We start from the raw sequence: 19,574 nt of genomic DNA, 5'->3' as shown, positions 1-19,574 counted from the left end.
ATTCATCAGTTGATGAACACTTGGGCTGTCTCTGCCTTTTGGATGTTATGAATAATGCTGCTGTGAACACTCATGTATGAGTTTTTATGCGAACAAATGTTTTCATTTAAGTATATACCCAGGAATGGAATTGTTGGGTTATATGTGTTAAAAAACAAAATTCATCTGAGTAAGTTTTAAAGTTCTTATTGGCTTTACTTAAGGATTCATGTGGAAAAGGAAATGGCAACCCACTCCAGTATTCTTGCCTGGAGAACCTCCATGGACACTGGAGCGTAGGGTCGCAGAGTCGGACATGACTGAAGCGACTTAGCAGCAACAAGGATTCGTGAGTCAAGTGGCATTCAATCTAGCAGGGAGAAAAGAGATCTGAGGAGCTCTACAAAAGGGAAAATTTTAAAACATATTTATTTTATTTATTTGGCTGCACCAGGTCTTAGTTGCAGCACACAAGATCTTTAGTTGTGGCCTGTGGGATCTAGTTCCCCAACCAAGGATCGAACCTGTGAACCCTGTATTGAGAGTGCAGATTCCCAGCCACTGGACTACCAGGGAATTCCCAAAAGGAAAGATTTTTATAGGCAGAAAGGAAGGGGAATAAGAAAGGTATAGTAGCAAAGTGTGGATTGCTGTGACAAGGTCGCTTTTCTTTCAGGGATGGCAGGGGTCTGTCAGCTTTCACTAGTGCTTATCCCTGATTTACAGGTTTAAGATTCCATTTCTGGGAAAGCTGAAACTGTAATTAAGTTTCAGTTTGGTGATGTGGGGTTTAGTATGAACGACTCCATTTTGGGCATGTTGTCTTGCTTTTAACATATGGTAATTCTGCTTAATATTTTGAGGAACGGCCAAACTCTCTTCTAAAGTGGCTGCATCATTTCACAGTCCCACTAGCAGTGTAGGAGGACTCCAATTTCTCTACATCCTCACCATCCTAGTGGGTGTGCGGGGGTACCTCCCTGTGGTTTTGATTTGCATCTCCCTCGTGGCTGATGATGGTGAGCATCTTTTCACGTGCTCCTTGGCCGTTCACATATTTCTTCTTTGGGGAAATGTCTATGCAAATCCTTTGTGCATTTTTTTAGTTGGGCTTTTTGTATTTTATTGTTGAGCTGTTAGCCTTCTTTGTATATTCTGGATACAAGTCCCTTCTCAGTCCTTTTTGAATTTGAAGAGACATCTAAATCAATGTTGGAGTAGGGGTGACCATTTTAACAGTTGGTGGAGTTCACTGGCAGGTGACAGAAACCTTGTGAAGAATGCTTTTTATCCCACACAGAGGATACCTGCAGGGAGGGACCCTGGAGTGGATGCATGCAGAACTGTCAGGGCAGCCCTGGGTCTGCTCTCTGTTCAGTTCAGTTCAGTCGCTCAGTCGTGTCTGACTCTTTACGGCCCCATGGACTGCAGCACACAAGGCCTCCCTGTCCATCGCCAACTCCTGGAGTTTACTCAAACTCATGTCCATTGAGTCGGTGATGCCGTTCAACCATCTCATCCTCTGTCATCCCCTTCTCCTCTTGCCTTCAATCTTTCTCAACATCAGGGTCTTTTCCAATGAGTCAGTTCTTTGCATCAGGTGGCCAAAGTATTGGAGTTTCAGCTTCAGCATCAGTCCTTCCAATGAATATTCAGGTCTAATTTCCTTTAGGATGGACTGGTTGGATCTCCTTGCAGTCCAAGGGACTCTCAACAGTCTTCTCCAACACCACAGTTCAAAAACATCAATTCTTTGGCGCTCAGCTTTCTTTATAGTCCAACTCTCACATCCATACACAACTACTGGAAAAACCATAGCCTTGACTAGACGGACTTTGTCAGCAAAGTAATCTGTCTAGGTTGGTCATAACTTTTCTTCCAAGGAACAAGTGTCTTTTAATTTCATGGCTGCAGTCACCATTTGCAGTGATTTTGGAGCCCCCAAAAATAAAGTCTGCTACTGTTTCCACTGTTTCTCCACCTATTTGCCATGAAGTAATGGGACCAGATGCCATGATCTTAGTTTTCTGAATATTGAGCTTTAAGCCAACTTTTTCACTCTCCTCTTTCACTTTCATCAAGAGGCTCTTTAGTTCTTCTTCACTTTCTGCCATAAGGGTGGTGTCATCTGCATATCTGAGGTTATTGCTGTTTCTCCCGGCAACCTTGATTCTAGCTTGTGCTTCATCCAGCCCAGCATTTCTCATGATGTACTCTGCATATAAGTTAAATAGGCAGGGTGACAATATACAGCCTTGACATACTCCTTTCCCCATTTGGAACCAGTCTGTTGTTCCATGTCCAGTTCTAACTGTTGCTTCCTGACCTGCATACAGGTTTCTCAAGAGGCAGGTCAGGTGGTTTGGTATTCCCATCTCTTTAAGAATTTTCCAGAGTTTCTTGTGGTCCACACAGCCAAAGGCTTTGGCATAGTCAATAAAGAAGTAGATGTTTTTCTGGAACTCTCTTGCTTTTTCAATGATCCAGCGGATGTTGGCAATTTGATCTCTGGTTCCTCTGCCTTTTCTAAATCCAGTTTGAACATCTGGAAGTTCATGGTTCATGTATTGTTGAAGCCTGGCTTGGAGAATTTTGAGCATTACTTTACTAGCGTGTGAGATGAGTGCAATTGTGCGGTAGTTTGAGCATTCTTTGGCATTGCCTTTCTTAGGGATTAGAATGAAAACTGACCTTTTCCAGTCCTGTGGCCACTGCTGAGTTTTCCAAATTTACTGGCATATTGAGTGCAGCACTTTCACAGCATCATCTGTTCATTTACACCTTTTCAGAATCCCTGCCAAAGAGGAGTTTGAGATATTTAACTGGCTGGAGGAAGGTAAGGATGCTGGTTGGTTAGTGTATTGAGGCAGAATTGCATGGGGATTTTTCTTTCTTTCTTTTTTAAGGAGCATGGGCTTTTATCTCTTGAGCAGATGAGATGGCATGTAGAAAAGCATTTTGGAATTACAAAGCGATGCAATGCAAATGTAAAGTGACATTCTTATGGTTACTATTGTTAATTGTAGGAACCAGTGAAAACCCTTTCTAGGTTGAGAGCCTGTGTATAGGGATGGAGTGGGCAGGAGTTGGGAAAAGGGTCATGTGAGGGCATGAAAACTAAAGGAGAGAGGAAGGTAGCAGAGTTTGCAAACCTTGGTTACCTGTGTGTGAATTGAGACAGAGACATTTTTATGATTTCTAGCATATTTCTTCACCACTTGTCTATTTACTTAATATTTTTCTTTAGATTGTCTCCTATTTCTTTTCACCAGGTAATATTTGTAAAAGGAACATATCATAGTTATATATGGGAAGTGAAAGTGTTTTTAGTCAGACTCAATTGTGTCCGACTCTTTGCGACCCAATGGACTGTAACCCACCAGGCTCCTCCGTCCATGGAATTCTCCAGGCAAGAATACTGGAGTGGGTAGCTATTCCCTTCTCCAGGGGATCTTCCTGACTCAGGGATTGAACCCGGGTCTCCTATATTGCAGGCAGATTCTTTACTATCTGAGTCACTAAGGAAGCCTGCATCATTTTCAAAGTGGAAGAAACAGTGTAAATAAATGTAAGGAAAGCCAAACAGTGTCATTAAGTTCTAGCTGGATGTCGTTGCTTTCTGGGTCTGGAAAAGTCCCCAGACTTAGCCTGGTTCCCTCTTCCTGTGGCTCAGGTCTCTACTCAAATGGCCCCTTCTCAGGAAGCCTCTCCTGCCCACCCCCCATTCTTGCTTTATTTCTCTCATAGCCCTTATCACAATCAAATGGATTGTTAGTTTCCCTATGGGCCTCTCATTCCATGAAGGTAGGGCCTTGTCTGTCTGGCTTGATCATTCTGTCTCCATTGCCTGGCTCAGCAAAGAGTTGAGTAAGTAAGCCACACTGTGCAGCTGATGGGATCTTAGTTCCCTGACCAGGGATCAAACCTGTACCCCCTGCAGTGGAAGTGCGGAGACCTAACCACTGGACCACCAGGGAATTCCCTCCAGTATGTTTTTGCGGTCCTTGTAGTGTGTGCCAACGAGGTGTTAAAGGCGCATGCCAGTGCCTGCTGCCACTTTCACCTCATAGGACAGGAGGGCTGAGAGAGACTTGAGAAGGAAGCAGCCTTCTGGGGTGTGGCCCGGCAGCTCCCCTGGCTCCTAGTCAGCGCTGGGGAGACCCCCAGGCCTGCAACCTCAATCCAGGCTTCAGATCCTCCTTTGGCCCCTGGCCAGCCAAGCGACCCCACAGCATCACAGAACCTCGCCAACTTCCATCTTCCCCAGGGCTCTCTGAGCACGACAAGGGACAGTCACTATGGACACATCTAGTGAAAGAAGCTGCTCAATAAATGAGAATAGAAGCTCAAACAGTTTACCAGAAGATGCGATGTAATTACTGACTGTGTTTGCTCACATCCTACCCTTTCTTTCAGGCCCAACTTTAAAAAGTAATAATATTGTTTCCCCTTTAATGAGAATCTATTGTATCAGGTACCTTTCTAAATTAGAGGTTTGTATATCTATCATTTAATTTTAGCCTTGCGATAATACTGTAGAGATTTATTATTCCCATTTTACAGATGAGGGAACTGAGGCTCAGAGTAGTTTTATGCCTTGCCCAAGGGGATGCAGCAAGAAGTGATGCAACCAGCCCACATTCTTAACCATGACATTGTAACAACCACTTAAATGCCACCACCTATATGAAGATTTCCTACCTAGGTTTCTCCTCTTCTAAATACCCATAATTCGTATTACCTCTCTGATGACATCTACCCAATTTCCCATAGGGTGTGTGTGTGGCAAGTATTCATCCCTTGAAGGCTGAGACCACATTCACCCGTCTCTCCCAGGGTCAAGCTGAGCACCTGGCATCCTGTAGGTACTTTACTTGTGTCTGTCTAGTAAATAAGGACTGAAGGCTCCTGGGTTTCTTCTGCCAGTCTGTGTCTCCATGGAGGGCAGATGACGAAGAATGAGCAGCTGCATTTCCAGAGATATAAACTAGCTCCACAAGAAAGCTTCTGAGCTGTTTACCTGGGAAAGTGTGTGGAATGACATCAGTACGAGGACCAGGAAACTGACACCGGCACTCAGACCAGGAGGGGATGGCTTCAGAAAGACCCTCCAGGACAGCAACACTGAGGTCTGTGCTAGACTTCATCTTTCTAGACTCACTCTCCACTCTGTTTTCTATCCCCGTGGGAGATTGGAGGAAGTGAAGGGGGTGGTACAGGGGTATTGATTCCATGTGTGTTGGGCCAGGACTGGTAGTGGCTCTGTGGTTACTAGCCTGGATTCTGTGTGATCCTGGGTGGTTTCCACACACCCTGACCTTGTCTTTGGAGAGTCCCTTTATTAGACCCTTTTCATATCATCCTGATTTGACTGCGCCCTCGGCTTCTGCAGGGAGCTGATGGATGGGGTGGAATGCCCTTTACTGTGCTCTTTGGGCCACTTGTTGATGTCAGAGTCTATGCTTACTCATCTCTGTGTTTCTGCACCTGGCATAGTCCTTGGGCCATGGTTCTAATCAGTTCAGTTCAGTCGCTCAGTCGTGTCCGACTCTTTGTGACCCCATGAATTGTAGCACGCCAGGCCTCTCTGTCCATCACCAACTCCTGGAGTCTACCCAAACCCATGTCCATCGAGTCGGTGATGCCATCCAACCATCTCATCCTCTGTCGTCCCCTTCTCCTCCCGCCCCCAATCCTACCCAGCATTAAGGTCTTTTGCAATGAGTCAACCCTTCGCATGAGGTGCCCAAAGTATTGGAGTTTCAGCTTCAACATCAGACCTTCCAATGAACACCCAGGATTGATCTCTTTTAGGATGGATTGATTGGATCTCCTTGCAGTCCAAGGGACTCTCAAGAGTCTTCTCCAACACCACAGTTCAAAAGCATCAATTCTGCGGCACTCAGCTTTCTTCACCGTCCAACTCTCACATCCATACATGACCACTGGAAAAACCATAGACTTGACTAGACGTACTTTTGTTGGCAAAGTAATGTCTCTGCTTTTAAATATGCTATCTAGGTTGGCCATAACCTTCCTTCCAAGGAGTAAGCGTCTTTTAATTTCATGGCTGCAATCACCATCAGCAGTGATTTTGGAGCCCCCCAAAATAGAGTCTGACATTGTTTCCACTGTTTCCCCATCTATTTCCCATGAAGTGGTTCTAATAGCTAACACTTATTGAAATCTTATTATGTACAAGGCATTGTTACCTGTATTGAGTCAAATAATCCTCATCGCAATCCCATGACCATCATCCTCAGTTTACAGATGAGGAAACTGAGACACAGAGAGGTTGAGTGGCTTTCCCAGGGACACACGTCTTATCAGCCTTTGGCAGATCTGGAAGGTTGGCTCATGACTCTTGAACCTGCTACTGGGCTGCCTTTCTGTTTGCTGTTTTGGGGGTGATGTCCATTAGCCTCTGGAACCAAAAGAATCTATTTCGTTGCCCACTCAGGGACTCAGGTAGAATGCGCAGAAGATGGAATGCAGGTTGCCATGGCAACCAATTACTTGGTGCACAGCTGGTGAGCCCTTGGGGCTGAGGTTCTGCTGCTGGCAGAGAGAAGGGTGGGGTTGGCATGGGGCAGTGTCTGAGGTACCAGATGCACTGGGAGGACTTGGAAGAATACCAGGTGGGTAGATCAAGCAGGAGATTCTGGGCAGTGGTGGGAGCTTCCTGAAGCAGGTGGGAGGGGTGGGAAAACTCTCACTGTGGTCCCCGCCTTCGCTAAACCTACATCCATGTGACCCAGACTGGCTCTCAGAGGACCCCTCCTCATTTGTTTCCTGCTCCAAATCCCAGGGTTTTCGTCTTGTCTCTGATCCTTTCTGCAGGCCTGTACCACTGTGCTCCCTCCCAAGGCCATCAGAAATGGGGCACTGTCTCCTCCTCTGCCACCAACTCAGGCATCTGCTGCTGAGGGCTGGGAGCCTCCATTCCCTGGTTGTTCAATGAGAGCATCAGTTTTTCCTTCCAACCCCCAAAGTTGCCCACTCCCCAGAGTGCCAGGGCAGGGCTGGACAGAGTGGGCAAGTCACCTGTCTGTGGTTTGTTGCAGGCCTTGACCTTCTTGACCAGGAATGAAATCCTGTGGTAAGTAGAGGGGGCCCCCTTTCCCTCCCCTTGGAGCTGAAATCTTACCCTGGTACAGCCTCACTCTGGTCCCTGAATGTGGTCCCTGCTCAGAGCTACAGAGTCCTGGAGACGAGGCTGGAGGCAGACTCCAGTCCCAGAAGGTCTGAGGTCATGATTCCCAGGGCCCGACCACAGTGGAGTGAAATGTCAGGCTGTAGGTTGCTATGGGATCCAAGGCAAGGTTTCTTCGTAGAATCACAGAGATGGACAGGGCCTCCCTGGGATGATGAGGACAAGGAGGAGAGGACTTAGGAAACAGGTCTGCAGTGCATGCAGCTAGGTGGTCCTCTAGCTGGGTAAAGCTGGTGCCCCTCTGAATCTCTCTTAGTCCTCCCTTCCCTCCCAAGTTTCGCTTCACTGCCTCCCAGCATGGTGGCTGTAATAGTGCGCAGACCACCCCCTGTTCTTATGCTGGTGATGGCCAGAGAGGAAGGCTCCGGGCCAAGACAGCCAACACGAGGATCCCTCACTGGACCGCAGAGGGAGTAGAGAGCATGAGAGATGTGAGAGCACTAAGCCTGGGCCAGGTGCTCATCAAAAACTTGTTAGAGAAGGAAAGGGGGTCTCTAGGGCATTGTTGGTGGGGTAAAGGGAGGTTGGAGTGAGGAGACTGCCCTGAGACCCACAGAACCCTCTCGCCTTTTTGTCTCTGCTGGACTCACCCTCCCCAGACTACACCTAGCCTGGAAGCTGCACTTCCCACTCAGGGTCCCAGGCAAGGCAACAATTCTGCCACAAGCATGAGACTCTCCTGGCATGGGGATGGGGGACTGATGGATGTCCAGGGCATAGGAAGTGATGGAGACCAGGGACAGTCACTGGGTTACATCACTTTCCTTTTAAAACGAGTGTTTGCTCATTTTAGAAATAAAGAAAAATATGACAAAACTCTACATCCTACTACTTATACATCTCATTGATATTTTCTAAAAAAGGAACACTTGCATAAAAATGAAATAAAAATTGAAAAGTAATATGTGAGCATGGCCAGAAAATTCAAATAGCATAAATATTCTAAGAGAAAAGTAAGTGTCTCCCTCCTTCCCAGGCCTTCTCCCTGATGATAACCCTTGTTCATAGTTGATTTCTCATCAAGGCTTCCAGAAAAAATTTTCAAGATAGATCTACATAAATATCCTTCAAAAATTTTATCCCGTTCACACTGCAGCATTTACCAGTTTGTAGTGTAGCATTATACTGCTCTGGATCTTTTTTCTTTTTAAGTTTTCATGTTGGCTCTCTTTACATAAAGCACATTCTTTATAATGACTCATTCTTTATAATGACTATGGGACATTCTTTCCTATAGAGGAAATATCATTCATTTTACAACCTCCCCCCATAATGTAACTTAAGTTGTTTATGACTTTTAGTTCTATCAATAACGCTATAGTAAACATCTATGTAAAAATAGCTTATTCAATTGATAAGCTTTTGAATTGTGATGCTGCAGAAGACTCTTGAGTGTCCCTTGGACTGCAAGGAGATCAAACCAGTCAATCCTAAAAGAAATCAACCCTGAATATTCATTGGAAGGACTGATGCTGAAGCTCCAATACTTTGGCCACCTGATGCGAAGAGCCAACCTGCTTTTGAATTGTGGTGCTGGAGTAGACTCTTGAGAATCCCTTAGACTGCAAGGAAATCAAACCAGTCAATCCTAAACGAAATTAACTCTGAATATTCATTGGAAGGACTGATAAAGAAGCGCCAATATTTTGGCCACCTGAGGCAAAGAGCCAACTCATTGGAAAAGACCCTGATGCTGGGAAAGATAGAAGGCAAAAGGAGAAGAGGGCGACAGAGGATAAGATGGTTAGACAGCATCACCAACTCAATGGACATGAACTTGAGCAAAATCCGGGAGATAGTGGAGGACTGGGAAGCCTGGCATGCTGTAGTCCCTAGGGTTGCAAAGAGTCAGACATGACTTAGCAACTGAACAAAAACAAAGCTTATTCCACAAGTGAGAGTAAATCCATAGGAGAGATTTCTAGCCGTAGAAATGGTGGGCAAAGGGTAGACATGTCTAAAATGTCAACAGGAAGGACAGGATTGTTCTGCACTAATTTATTCTCTCTCCACTTCAGCATGACCATGCCTGCTCCTCTTTCCATCTAGAAAGTTCAAAATTCTCAGATGGTCTTCTCTGGATCTCTAGGGCCCCTCACATGTGCCCCATCCCCCCCACCAATGTAGTGGTGGGAGTTGAGGGGGGGAAGTCAGTCAAGAGAGAGGAGAAGGGGAGGGAAGCCCTTCCATCTTCATGTGTTCTCCACTGGCCTTTGAGAAAGATGTTCTGGTAGGGAGCTGTCCTTAGGGACTCCTCTTTTCTGAACTGCCCACACAGGCCATGAGACAGCCCCTGCCTACCTCCTGTTTCACACTTCTCTCCACCCCTATTGAAAGTGAGCCCCTCATGGGAGGGGCCTCACCTCATCTGTTTGTACTGGGGAGGCAGGTCCCAGTGAGTGAGGCCAGCAAAGTCTCCACTCCAGCCCAACTTCTCTAACCAACTTCTCTCAAAGCCACCTCTAGCCAACCCTGTCTTTTGTCAGTGCCATGCCTAAGCATGAGGCCCTGGTGCCTGGCCCTTGGGTAGCCTCTGCCCATAAGACTCCCATGCTTTGGGCTCTAGAAGAACAGGATGGGTCAGTGCTGGAGGAGGGATGGGGATGCCAGTGCTCCAGGAAGACAGAGAGGAGGTGCAGTGGCTGAGTGTCTACTCTCTTTGTGTTTCACCATCATGGAGATTTTCAACTGAGACAGAGCAGGACAAGCATGAAGTGGGGATAAAAATGCTAAGATGGACGGGGTGATACCAGGGAGAGCTCTTTGCCACTTCAAACCAAGGTGAGTCTCCAGATTAGGAAGACCACACTCTGGGGAGCAGCTGAGGGTGTGGAACAGCTGCCAGGAGCTGTGAAGAATAGAAGAGAACAGGGGAAGAACTGGAAGCCTGCTTCAGGAAGGGAAAGGCACTTTGACCTGGCCATTGCACTTGAATCAAGAGGGCATGGATGAAATAAATGTGGATGGACCCATCCATCAGTGGCACTGTCCTTAGAGAGAAGGACAAGTTTTATGTTGGATGTGGATTAGTATCTCCAAGGTATATTGTAAAGTTAAAAAAGCAATGTGCCATAGCTTCCAGTGAACATGGAAAATTGAGCATTTTCTTTTATTTATTTTCCCTACTAAAAGGACAGTTAGAATTAGAAAAAAAGAAAGAAAGAAACCCATAAGGGAGAACTCAAGAGATGAAAGCAGATGAGAGAGATCAAAAATTTCCAAAGTGGAAAACAAAGAGATCCAAGATACAGACTTAGAGCTGAAAGTTGAAAGCAGATTGCTTGAAAACAGGGATTGGGATGATGGAATCAATGACCCAGAAAGGCTCAGGAACCTCTGAATGCCAGGATGAAGGCTCAGGTGAAAACAAAAAGATGGCATTATATGATTTCTCCTCTTGCACTGCAATCCACTCGGCACCCGTTCCCCAGCCCAGCAGAGGACAGGAGCTCACCATGTGGAGAGAGCTAGCCATGCAGGCTTCTGACTCAGGACCACCAGGAACAGAGATGAGCATGGATGAGCTGCCAGTCAGCTTGTTACAGACTTGGCAATTGCACATGAATTGAAAGCTAAGAGATACTACATATTTGAAGGAAAAAAATTTCAAAGCCTACGTTAATTTATTTCAGGACACCAGAGGTATTTAGAAGATCCTAAGAACGTCCACAGAGGAAGAAAACAGAATACATACAGAGGATCAGGAAGTAGAATGATTTTAGACTTGTGCTGGAAGACGGTGGCTAAACACCTTCAAAAATCAAAGGAAAAAATTCCAATGTAGGATTAAGTCATAGTTAAACTATTAATCAAGAGTGAAGGTGAAACAATATTTTTTGACATGTGAATTCTAAAACAATTACCTCATGCACCTTGTCTCAGGCAGCTTCTGCAGTGTCCATTAAAATTAATAAGTAAACTAAGTTCTTCATTAAAATTAGTGAGTAAACTTAGAAAAAGGATTTCTTGATAGCTCAGCTGGTAAACAATCTGCCTGGAATGCTGGAGACCTGCGTTCAATCCCTGGGTTAGGAAGATCCCGTGGAGAAGGGAACGGCTACCCACTACAGTCTTCTGTCCTGGAGAACTCCATGGACTGTGTAGTCCATGGTGTCGCAAAGAGCCGGACACAAATGAGCAAACTTCACTTTCAAACTAAGGAAAAAAGAAGACGTAAGAACCAGAAAACAGAAGACCACAACCCAATGGAATTTCAAAAACGACAGTAAACAGAAACCCAAGGATGACAATGTAGCAGGCATGTAAAGCGATGAATCCAGATTAGAATTAAGGATTTAGGAATTCCAGGAGTGATACCCCCAAGAAAACAAAATGAACCTGGATGATGGATGATGTAAGGTATATAAACACACGAAGAGGAACTCCACAGTTCTGCAGAAAGTTTAAGAATGAAATAATAATAGAAACACTGAAACCTAAGCAAAAGAAAAACAAAGTGATTATTAACTCTGGCAAAAAGAGTCTTGCAAGAAAGAAAATGTAATCATGTTGTATTAGGGAACTCAGCTGTGAGCAATGTTTGAATAATACATATATAATGTGTAATAATACATACATATAACAATAATATAAATACTGGATTTTGATTCAGGAAAATCATTTTATATCAGGATGTTAGGGGAAGAAGTAGTATATATGTGCCGTGCTGAGTCGCTCAGTCGTGTCTGACTCTTTGCAACTTCATGGTCTGTAGCCTACCAGGCTCCTCTGTCCATGGGGATTCTCCAGGCAAGAATACTGGAGTGGGTTGCTATGCCCTCCTCAAGGGGATCTTCTCAACCCAGGGATTGAACCAAGGTTTCCCAATTTGCAGGCAGATTCTTTACCATCTGAGCCACCAAGGAAGCCCAAAGTAGTTTATAGATAGAGATAAATTCTCTTTTTTTAACAGTAAGAGGTCACAAAATAAAGTCTGCAATGAAAAAATACCAAGTGGCAGTATCAGCATCATCTCTAGAAATACTATGCAAATATTAAGGGAAAACCAAGAGAAATAGAAAAACATTAAAAAAAAAATTCAGCCTCTAGAGAGCAGGGGTAAAGAGGTGGTATAGGATACCGTGTATTAATAATATTAATTATAGTGCTGTTGGCTTTTTAAAACCTATTTCACTCTCACTTTGGTAAACTAGACTGATACATATAGGGTGCTACTTTTAGTAAAATAAAGGGCTATACATGCATGCATATGTAGACACACAGAGAATATTTTAGGAAGGATACGCACACACATATAAGCTGATTTCTAGGTTAACTCCTTGGAGGGACAGGAGCTCGGATTACGTTAGGGTTAGTGTTGATGCCTTGTCTGTAAAGGGAAGGGGCAGCTTTGATATGGGTTCCCAGCAACACTGGCTGTGGCTCAGGGGGCAGATGGCACGTGATGCTCAGGGGAGAGAGCAAACACCCTGGGCTGCCAGGGCTAAATCGAGCCAGACTAAGCCCTGATCACTTCTGAACAAGTTTCCAACATCACCTCTGACACTGTGTTGTGATTTTCCTATGAACGTGACAAAGAAATGTGGCTTGGATGACAGTACATCTGGATGGATTTAGCCAGTTGAAAAAAAAGTATCCAAGAGACTGATAAACAGGGAAGCAGAGTGGCTCTGCCCTTGTCTAATGCTTTCCCACCTTCTTATCTGTGACTTGCATGGGACAAAAAGGCCTGGTCACTGGATCCACAGATGACACCTAATGGGAGGGGCAGGCCGCATGTGACCGCTTCTTCCCCATCCAGGGCTGCCTTGACTCAGCTCTCTAAGAAGGGGTCTGTCTACCCTGAATGTCTAACCTGTGGGAGTCTTCTTTCACATCCTGCTGGTCTCTGAAAGAGCAGCTTCCAGGTTAGCCCTCTCTGACTCTGGTTAAACTGCCCCCGCCTTCCAGATGTCTCTATGGACTCGGTGCACAGACCCTTTGGGGCCCTTATCTTCACCTGAGGCTCTGGACTCTGAGTCTGGGACCTGACTCAGAAAGGGCACGTGTGGCTTCCTTTAGATCCCCATGGCTGAGCCTGGGTCAGCCTGACTCAGTTTGAGCAATTTCGGGGTACATTACATTGCTCAGGGATGGCTCCTGACATGATCTTGGGCTGGATGTAGGTCTGGCAAACGGGATCCTGAAGCTTTGCCCTAGTTCCTGCTCAGGCTAACCTGACCATGAAGCCCCTGGATCCTCTGAGCACCCTTGAGGTCCCCAAACTTGCCAGTCTCCATGCCCTGTCCTGGCTGTTAGCTCCTGGTCCACCCGGAGCACCAGAAGGTCAGCAGGTAGAGGCTTGCTTCCTAGAAGTCAAAGGCCAGAATCTGAGGCTCAACTTTTTCACTTACTTGCTGTGTGACCTTGAGTGCTTTCTTACCCTCACTGAGCCCGTTTTCACACATACAAAAAGTATGTATTCAACCTAATTGTTATTAGGTCAGTTAGATGATCAGATCTGCATAGGAATTAAAGCAGTACCTGGCACAGAGGTCGGTGCTGAGACTGTGGTAGCTGTCATTTTCATGGTATTTTCATTTCCTTTTTGTGAATGAGGAAACTAGCTCAAAGAAATGAAGCTATTTGCCCAGAGTCACACAGCTTGGAACCAGTAGATCATAGAACCAAAAGTTACCTTTCCAGGCTAGAGATGAGGCCATTTATAAAATACCTGCAGGCCACTCCGTGGTGAAAGGGACAATTGACCCCATGGGATGGGGGTGAAGCCCAGGTCGGGGAGCCCAGACTGGGATGGTGACTCTCACTGGAGCCGTGTTCTCAGTCCTACCTGTACAATACAAACACAGAAGCATGTAGAGCCTATAGGTGCCTGGGGCCGACACTAGCCTTGAATGAGAATCTCTAGAGCTGATCCTTTCACAAGCTCCCTGTGTGCTTCTGATGTGGGACCCACCCAGTCGAAAAAGGCTAAACTGGAGGGTCTCAGAGGCAAGAGATGGACAGGATGCCCGAGAAGGGTACAGAACTCCCAAACTGGAGGATGGAGGGAGCTAGCTGAGATTCACTGCAGAGAGGGATGCGGCAGATCCACGGTCCTGCAGAGTCAGAGCAGTGGAGCTGGTCTCCCCCACTGTCTCGGCCCTCCCTGCCGCAGACAGCCCCTCCCTCGTCTGGCTAGGTGTGGAAGGGAGACGCAGCTTGGGCTGCTTGCTTTCTGGCAGGCGAGATGTGTGAGCTTTTCAAATGGCTTTGACTTTTGAGTCCATTAGTGATTAATTCCGAGTTCCACTTAGAGCTGGCTGATCCATATTTGGAGGAGAACATTTTGTGGCAAGCTGAGAAGCAGCCACGATTCATCTGCGGGCAGCCCACCCACTCGGCGGCCTGGGAAGACACGAAGTCTGGGCAGGGCCCTCCCCACGGTACCCCCTCCCCAGAAGACTCTCCAGGGCAGGGAGGGGGTGCTGAGAGTCTTTCACCTGGGACCTTTTAGAGGTAGGCAGCACAGCCCGAGGAGCCCGGCTTAGGGTTCAGACCTACCTCGACCACTTCCAAGCTGAATGACCTGGGGCAGACCCCTTCAACTCTCTGAGCCTTGGTCTCCACATCTATAGACATCATCACCTCTATATCTATCCCACAGGGTTGCTGGGAAGATTCATTGAGATAATATGGTTGAATGTACCAGGCACACAGAGCTTAAAAAACAAGAGCTGGTGACAACAGCAATAGGTGTTCCCCCTTTTCCCTGCCTCCCCGCCTGCAGCCCTTCTGAGACCTCCCTCTCTGGGCTCCTGGGGAAAGAGCTTTGGCATCTGCAGCTCTGGCTTCATGCTCACTCCTGTGTGACCTTAGGCAAGGCGAGTATTTTACCTCCTTGAGTCTCAGTTTCCTTCTCTGTAAGGAAGAGATAATGGTCCCTTCCATGCAAGATGGTTTTGTAGGTTCCTCCAGAAATGTCCAAGCGAGTTGGCAGCGTGCAGCAGGTACTCCTAGTGAGGGGCCAGAGTGGGCGACACACCCTGTGTGTCAACCATACAGGTGCCTGGCCTCAGAGAATTCTTTAAAATTAATAAAACATACTGAAAGTCAGTCTGCTTTTTTATTACCCCACACTAGCAACTCTAACAATGACAGTGATCAAATGTTCCTTGGGGCTAGGGGCAGACCACTGCCAGGGCCCCCTCCCCTGGAGGCCACTGGACACACACCCCCCACCCCTCGCCCCGCCCTGGGTACGATGGCTTTCCTCTCTCCTTGCTGTCCCCACCCTATCTTTTCCTGGAGATTATCTCCCTTTGTCCATTTTACACCTCACTTTTCAGCTCCCTCCCCAACCCCTTACAAGGTTGATATGGTCCATGCTCCAGAATGTGGGTGGGGAGGGCTCCAGCACAAGGTCCCTGCTCTCCTGGCCCTCTGCCTCGCAGCACCCACACGGCCATTCATTTCCCACTCTGCCTGCCTGTCCCTCATAAGCCAAATCCCCTGGAGCGGGCAGGAGGCCCGCAGACAGACATTGATTACTGGATCGATGAGGACAGTTGTTCAGTCCCATCGTCTGGATCCAGCTCACTGGCCTCCGGTGGCTGTGTGGTTTGCTGGCTGCTTGGCCACACCCATGGAGTGACCTCTTTTCCTTGGGACAAGGGTGGGGCTGGACAGATGGCCTGGGGTGGCATCCTGGCTTCCCCAAGGACCTGCTGGTTCCTCCATCCGTAAAGGAGGGACCAAGGAAGGGAGGACAGAAGTCCTTTCCAGTGCACTTGTAGATTATCTTCAGGCTACAGAGCATATTGGTTTATCTTTGCATCCCCCACGGCGCATGCGCTGGGCACTCTGGAGCCTCAGGCACGTTTCTGGAAGGCCAGGATGATTTATAACTACCAAATGTGTGTCAATCAGTCCTCCCCAAAGGGAGCCCTCAGGAGGCAGGGGGCCTGCTGGTCCCCACCCTCAGTCCACCCCTGCCTCTCTTCTCAGCATCCATGACTCCTTCCTGAAGCTCTGTCCCCCCGGGAAGTACTACAAGGAGGCCACGCTGACCGTGGACCAAGTCAGCTCCCTGCCAGCCCTGAGGGTGAGTCCAGGGGGCAGGGTGGAGGGGATGGGGCGGTGTCCTTGGGATCTGCTGAGTCTCGGAAAGTGCTGGTCTCAGTGTGCTCACCTGTGAAACGGGTGGAGTGGCAGGGTGGCTGGGATCCCGTGTGCTCCCTGAGGCCCGTGTACCCCCACAGGCTGTGCTTTGCTGCAGTTGTCAGTGCCCCCCACTTCCAATCTCCTAGGGACCGTCCTTGAGCACTGGCTTCTGTTGTAAAAAGACCCTGCCCTTCCCCCAGGGCACCTGGAAGAGCCCAGAGGTGCACCATAAAGGGCTCCCCAATCACTCCTGAAATTTTTTTTTAATTAGTTTATTTTCTATTTTTTAACTTTACAATATTGTATTTGTTTTGCTATACATCGACATGAATCCACCATGGGTGTACATGTCTTCCCCCTCCAGAACCCCCTCTTCACCCCCCCATCCCATCCCTCCGGGCTATCCCGGTGCACCAGCCCCGAGCACCCTGTAACATGCATCAAACCCGGACTGGTGATTCGCCCCACACATGATAATTTACATGCTTCCATGCCATTCTCCCATATCATCCCGCCCTCGCCCTCTCCCATAGAGTCCATAATACTGTTCTATTTATCTGTGTCTCTTTTGATGTCTCGCATACAACTCCTGAAATTTTAATTAAACTTTGTGCAAAAAGGCAACGTCATATGAACAAATCACGGTGGTGTCAGACTTCCTGAGTTTTCATTTGGGTCTCTGCAGAATAATGGTTTGAAAGTGTCATTGTACAACAAAAGTCCATCTTCATTTCTGTCTGGAACAAAACTGGCTCTGAAAGCCGTGGGCACCTCTTTAAAGAGGGCCCGGGGAGGTGGGTGCAGGGATGGGAGTGGGGGGTGGAGGGATCCTGAGGGAGAGACCACAGAGGGGTTGTGGGGGGCACAGGGGCGGCCGCTCCCCAGTGACAGACCTGTTCCAGGGCAGAAACAGAGAAGGAACACAGAGCCTGGGGCTTGCGATAGAGGCTGGAGCCTGGAAGACAAGGAGACCAAAAACAGGGGAGAGGGAGGGGGAGGGGATGAGGTGAGCTGAGAGCAAAATCCTCAACAAGGTGACATCCCTGGAGAATGTCCCGGCTACAAAATGGGGAGCCTGTCCTCTTGGGACCCCCGACTCACACAGACACAGCCCTGCACATCCCCACACCCACAAACATTCTTACTTGAGGTGGGGAATGTCTCTAAGACCTAGACTATCCACACAGGAAGCCAGGGTGAGGGGCACCCAAAGACCAGGCTGAATGGGGAGCTTCTGCCCTGTCCTCCAGGATGGGGGACGGTGTCACGGGTCAGTCCCAGAATACCCAAATGGGGGAAAAAAAAGACTTGTAAACTGCCAGTCTAATCACTGTCAAATGCTCTCCACTCTGATTTTATCCTTTGGATAACTGAGTCCCCAACAGGGGAGCAACTCACCCAGGGCCACGTGATACCGAAGAACCTGGAAGTCAGACAGGACTCTGACCCTCGGGCCAGGCCTCCACTTCTAATCAGGGCTTGGCTCTGACATGTGCCTGGGACTGCCAGGCGCCCTAGGGAGCAGCTGGCAAAGACCCGCCCTGTAGCGCTGGCACAGAGAGTGTTGTGTGACCCGTGGCCCTGGCACTCTGCACATACCCAGCACACCACAGTCACGCCTAGGGGCTCTGATCTGAGTCCCCTCTAGAGGCCCAAGCACTGCACTGGATCAGAGGGCTGGGTCTGGGCCCAGCTCCATCACACTCCATGGATGACACATCTCTCCTCTAAGTTTAATCTCCTGTCTGTACAATAATATGCACACCCTGTGCGTGTAACAGACCTGGCGGGGATGAGCCATGGTCCTCTGCACCCTCCGTTTTTTTCCCCATCCTCTCCTTTCTTCCACCTGGGGACTGGGGTGGGGCTCCAAGGCTGGAGAAAACAGAGGAGGGGCAGATGGCAGGAGCACATTGGCCACAACCCCGGGTGGTCTGGGGTCTACTTGACCTCAGCCTCATCATTTGGCAGTCAAGGGCTGGGTGCTGATGCAGCAAGACTGTGAGACTGCTGTAAAGTGCTGCAATGTGCGAGGGTCTGGGGGAGGACCACCGCCCAGGGCCCAAGAGCCGCAGGAGCTTGTTCACAGAACAGTGGCTGGGAACTGAAAGAGGGAGGATGTCTTGGGTGTGATTACTTTAATTTGACATTTCTCATTTCATCCTTCTAAATGGTCATTATTTTATTCTGTCCTGCAAATAAAAACCACATCATTGCAGAAAAATTGGAAAGCACAGAGAGAAAAGCAAAAATGTGATAAAAATCATCAGGTAGCCTACCTTAAAGAATGACCGTCATGACCATATTGCCTTATTTCCTTCCATTCTTTCATTTTTAATGTGGATCTATACGTGTTTATTGGGATCACATTGACTTTTTTTGTATATTGCCTTTTTTTTTTTTTTCCATTTTGGATTCTTCGTTGCTTTTCCAATTGTTTCTGAACAGCCAGTACCATCTCCTGAATTGAGGACACACTGAGCTAGGGTGCAGGGCACAGGGCCAGGAGCAGGAGAGCTGGCTTTGAACTCACTTGCCAGGCAAGTAATCTCCAGCAAGTCACTTCACAAGAGGAATGACTAGCGGTGAGGGGAAGCAAATGGAAGTCAAAGAAGACTGGGAGGCAAAGGGTACAGAGCGGAGCTGTTTTCCTGCAGGTGAAAGGGCTGGTTCTAGGAGCTCCCAAGTGTAGGCCTGGGTCCAAGGACAAAGGTTTCTCCACAATACAAAGGAAGCACTTTGTAATCATCAGAGCTGTACACAGAGGAAGTGAGCTCCCTGTCACTGAAGGGCACCAAGTGGAAGCAGGCCAAGCTCTCAGCTGGTGGTGATCTGGCACACGCTTAAGTGTCAGTGGACTGCATGCATTGGTACCCTTCTCACCCTCTGAGTCTGTGGTTCTGCTTCTGACCCAGAGCTCGGTCTTACTCTTCTTTGGGTCATCTACTGCAATATGTCCCAAACTCTGGGTATTCGTAGTCCAGTGAAATCTGATCCCCCTCCCAAAGTTATTATTTTGTGGAAGGACTAGCTAGAGATGCTAACTTGCCAATTTTGCCAAGTAAGGACTTAAGGAAACATGTCATCCACAATCATCATTTCACTTTGTAAAGATATTAATTTTAGAACAAAAATGTAAGAACGATCTAATCCCAGAAGCAGCAACCGTTCTTTCCATACACATCCCTTTTTCATTTTATTTCTCTCCCTCTGTTCTTGGTTGTCAAGAACTTTGTCACTGATCATTCCTGGTCCTCAGACTAGCTTTGGGGGATTAAGA

The 19,574-nt window shown here is 47.6% G+C and overlaps 1 protein-coding gene and 2 long non-coding RNA genes across 3 annotated transcripts in view; 1 reads left to right on the top strand and 2 right to left on the bottom strand.

Moving 5' to 3' along the window:
• Positions 1-2,862: 2,862 nt before the first annotated feature.
• LOC145546315 (uncharacterized) lies at positions 2,863-6,445 on the bottom strand. Its single transcript, XR_014082741.1, has 2 exons — positions 6,192-6,445; positions 2,863-4,999 (listed from the first exon to the last, which is right to left on the bottom strand). It is a non-coding gene; the product is annotated as an uncharacterized LOC145546315 (long non-coding RNA).
• A 52-nt stretch (positions 6,446-6,497) lies between these two features.
• CIB4 (calcium and integrin binding family member 4) overlaps positions 6,498-19,574 on the top strand; it is a 51,946-nt gene continuing 38,869 nt past the window's right edge. The window contains exons 1-3 of the mRNA XM_081592816.1: positions 6,498-6,617; positions 7,044-7,078; positions 16,139-16,235. Of these exons, the coding sequence (XP_081448942.1) occupies positions 6,564-6,617; positions 7,044-7,078; positions 16,139-16,235 (186 nt within the window). The 5' untranslated portion in view covers positions 6,498-6,563. The remainder of the gene's footprint in view (positions 6,618-7,043; positions 7,079-16,138; positions 16,236-19,574) is intronic.
• LOC145546313 (uncharacterized) lies at positions 11,794-17,784 on the bottom strand. Its single transcript, XR_014082740.1, has 2 exons — positions 17,693-17,784; positions 11,794-17,249 (listed from the first exon to the last, which is right to left on the bottom strand). It is a non-coding gene; the product is annotated as an uncharacterized LOC145546313 (long non-coding RNA).

The sequence above is a fragment of the Giraffa tippelskirchi genome, chromosome 4 (genome assembly GCF_054371585.1).
Source record: "Giraffa tippelskirchi isolate mGirTip1 chromosome 4, T2T-mGirTip1v1.2.pri, whole genome shotgun sequence".
Taxonomy (NCBI): Eukaryota; Metazoa; Chordata; class Mammalia; order Artiodactyla; family Giraffidae; genus Giraffa; species Giraffa tippelskirchi.
The sequence above is the reverse complement of the archived record's forward strand: the minus strand, read 5'-3'. Positions and strand labels throughout refer to the sequence as shown.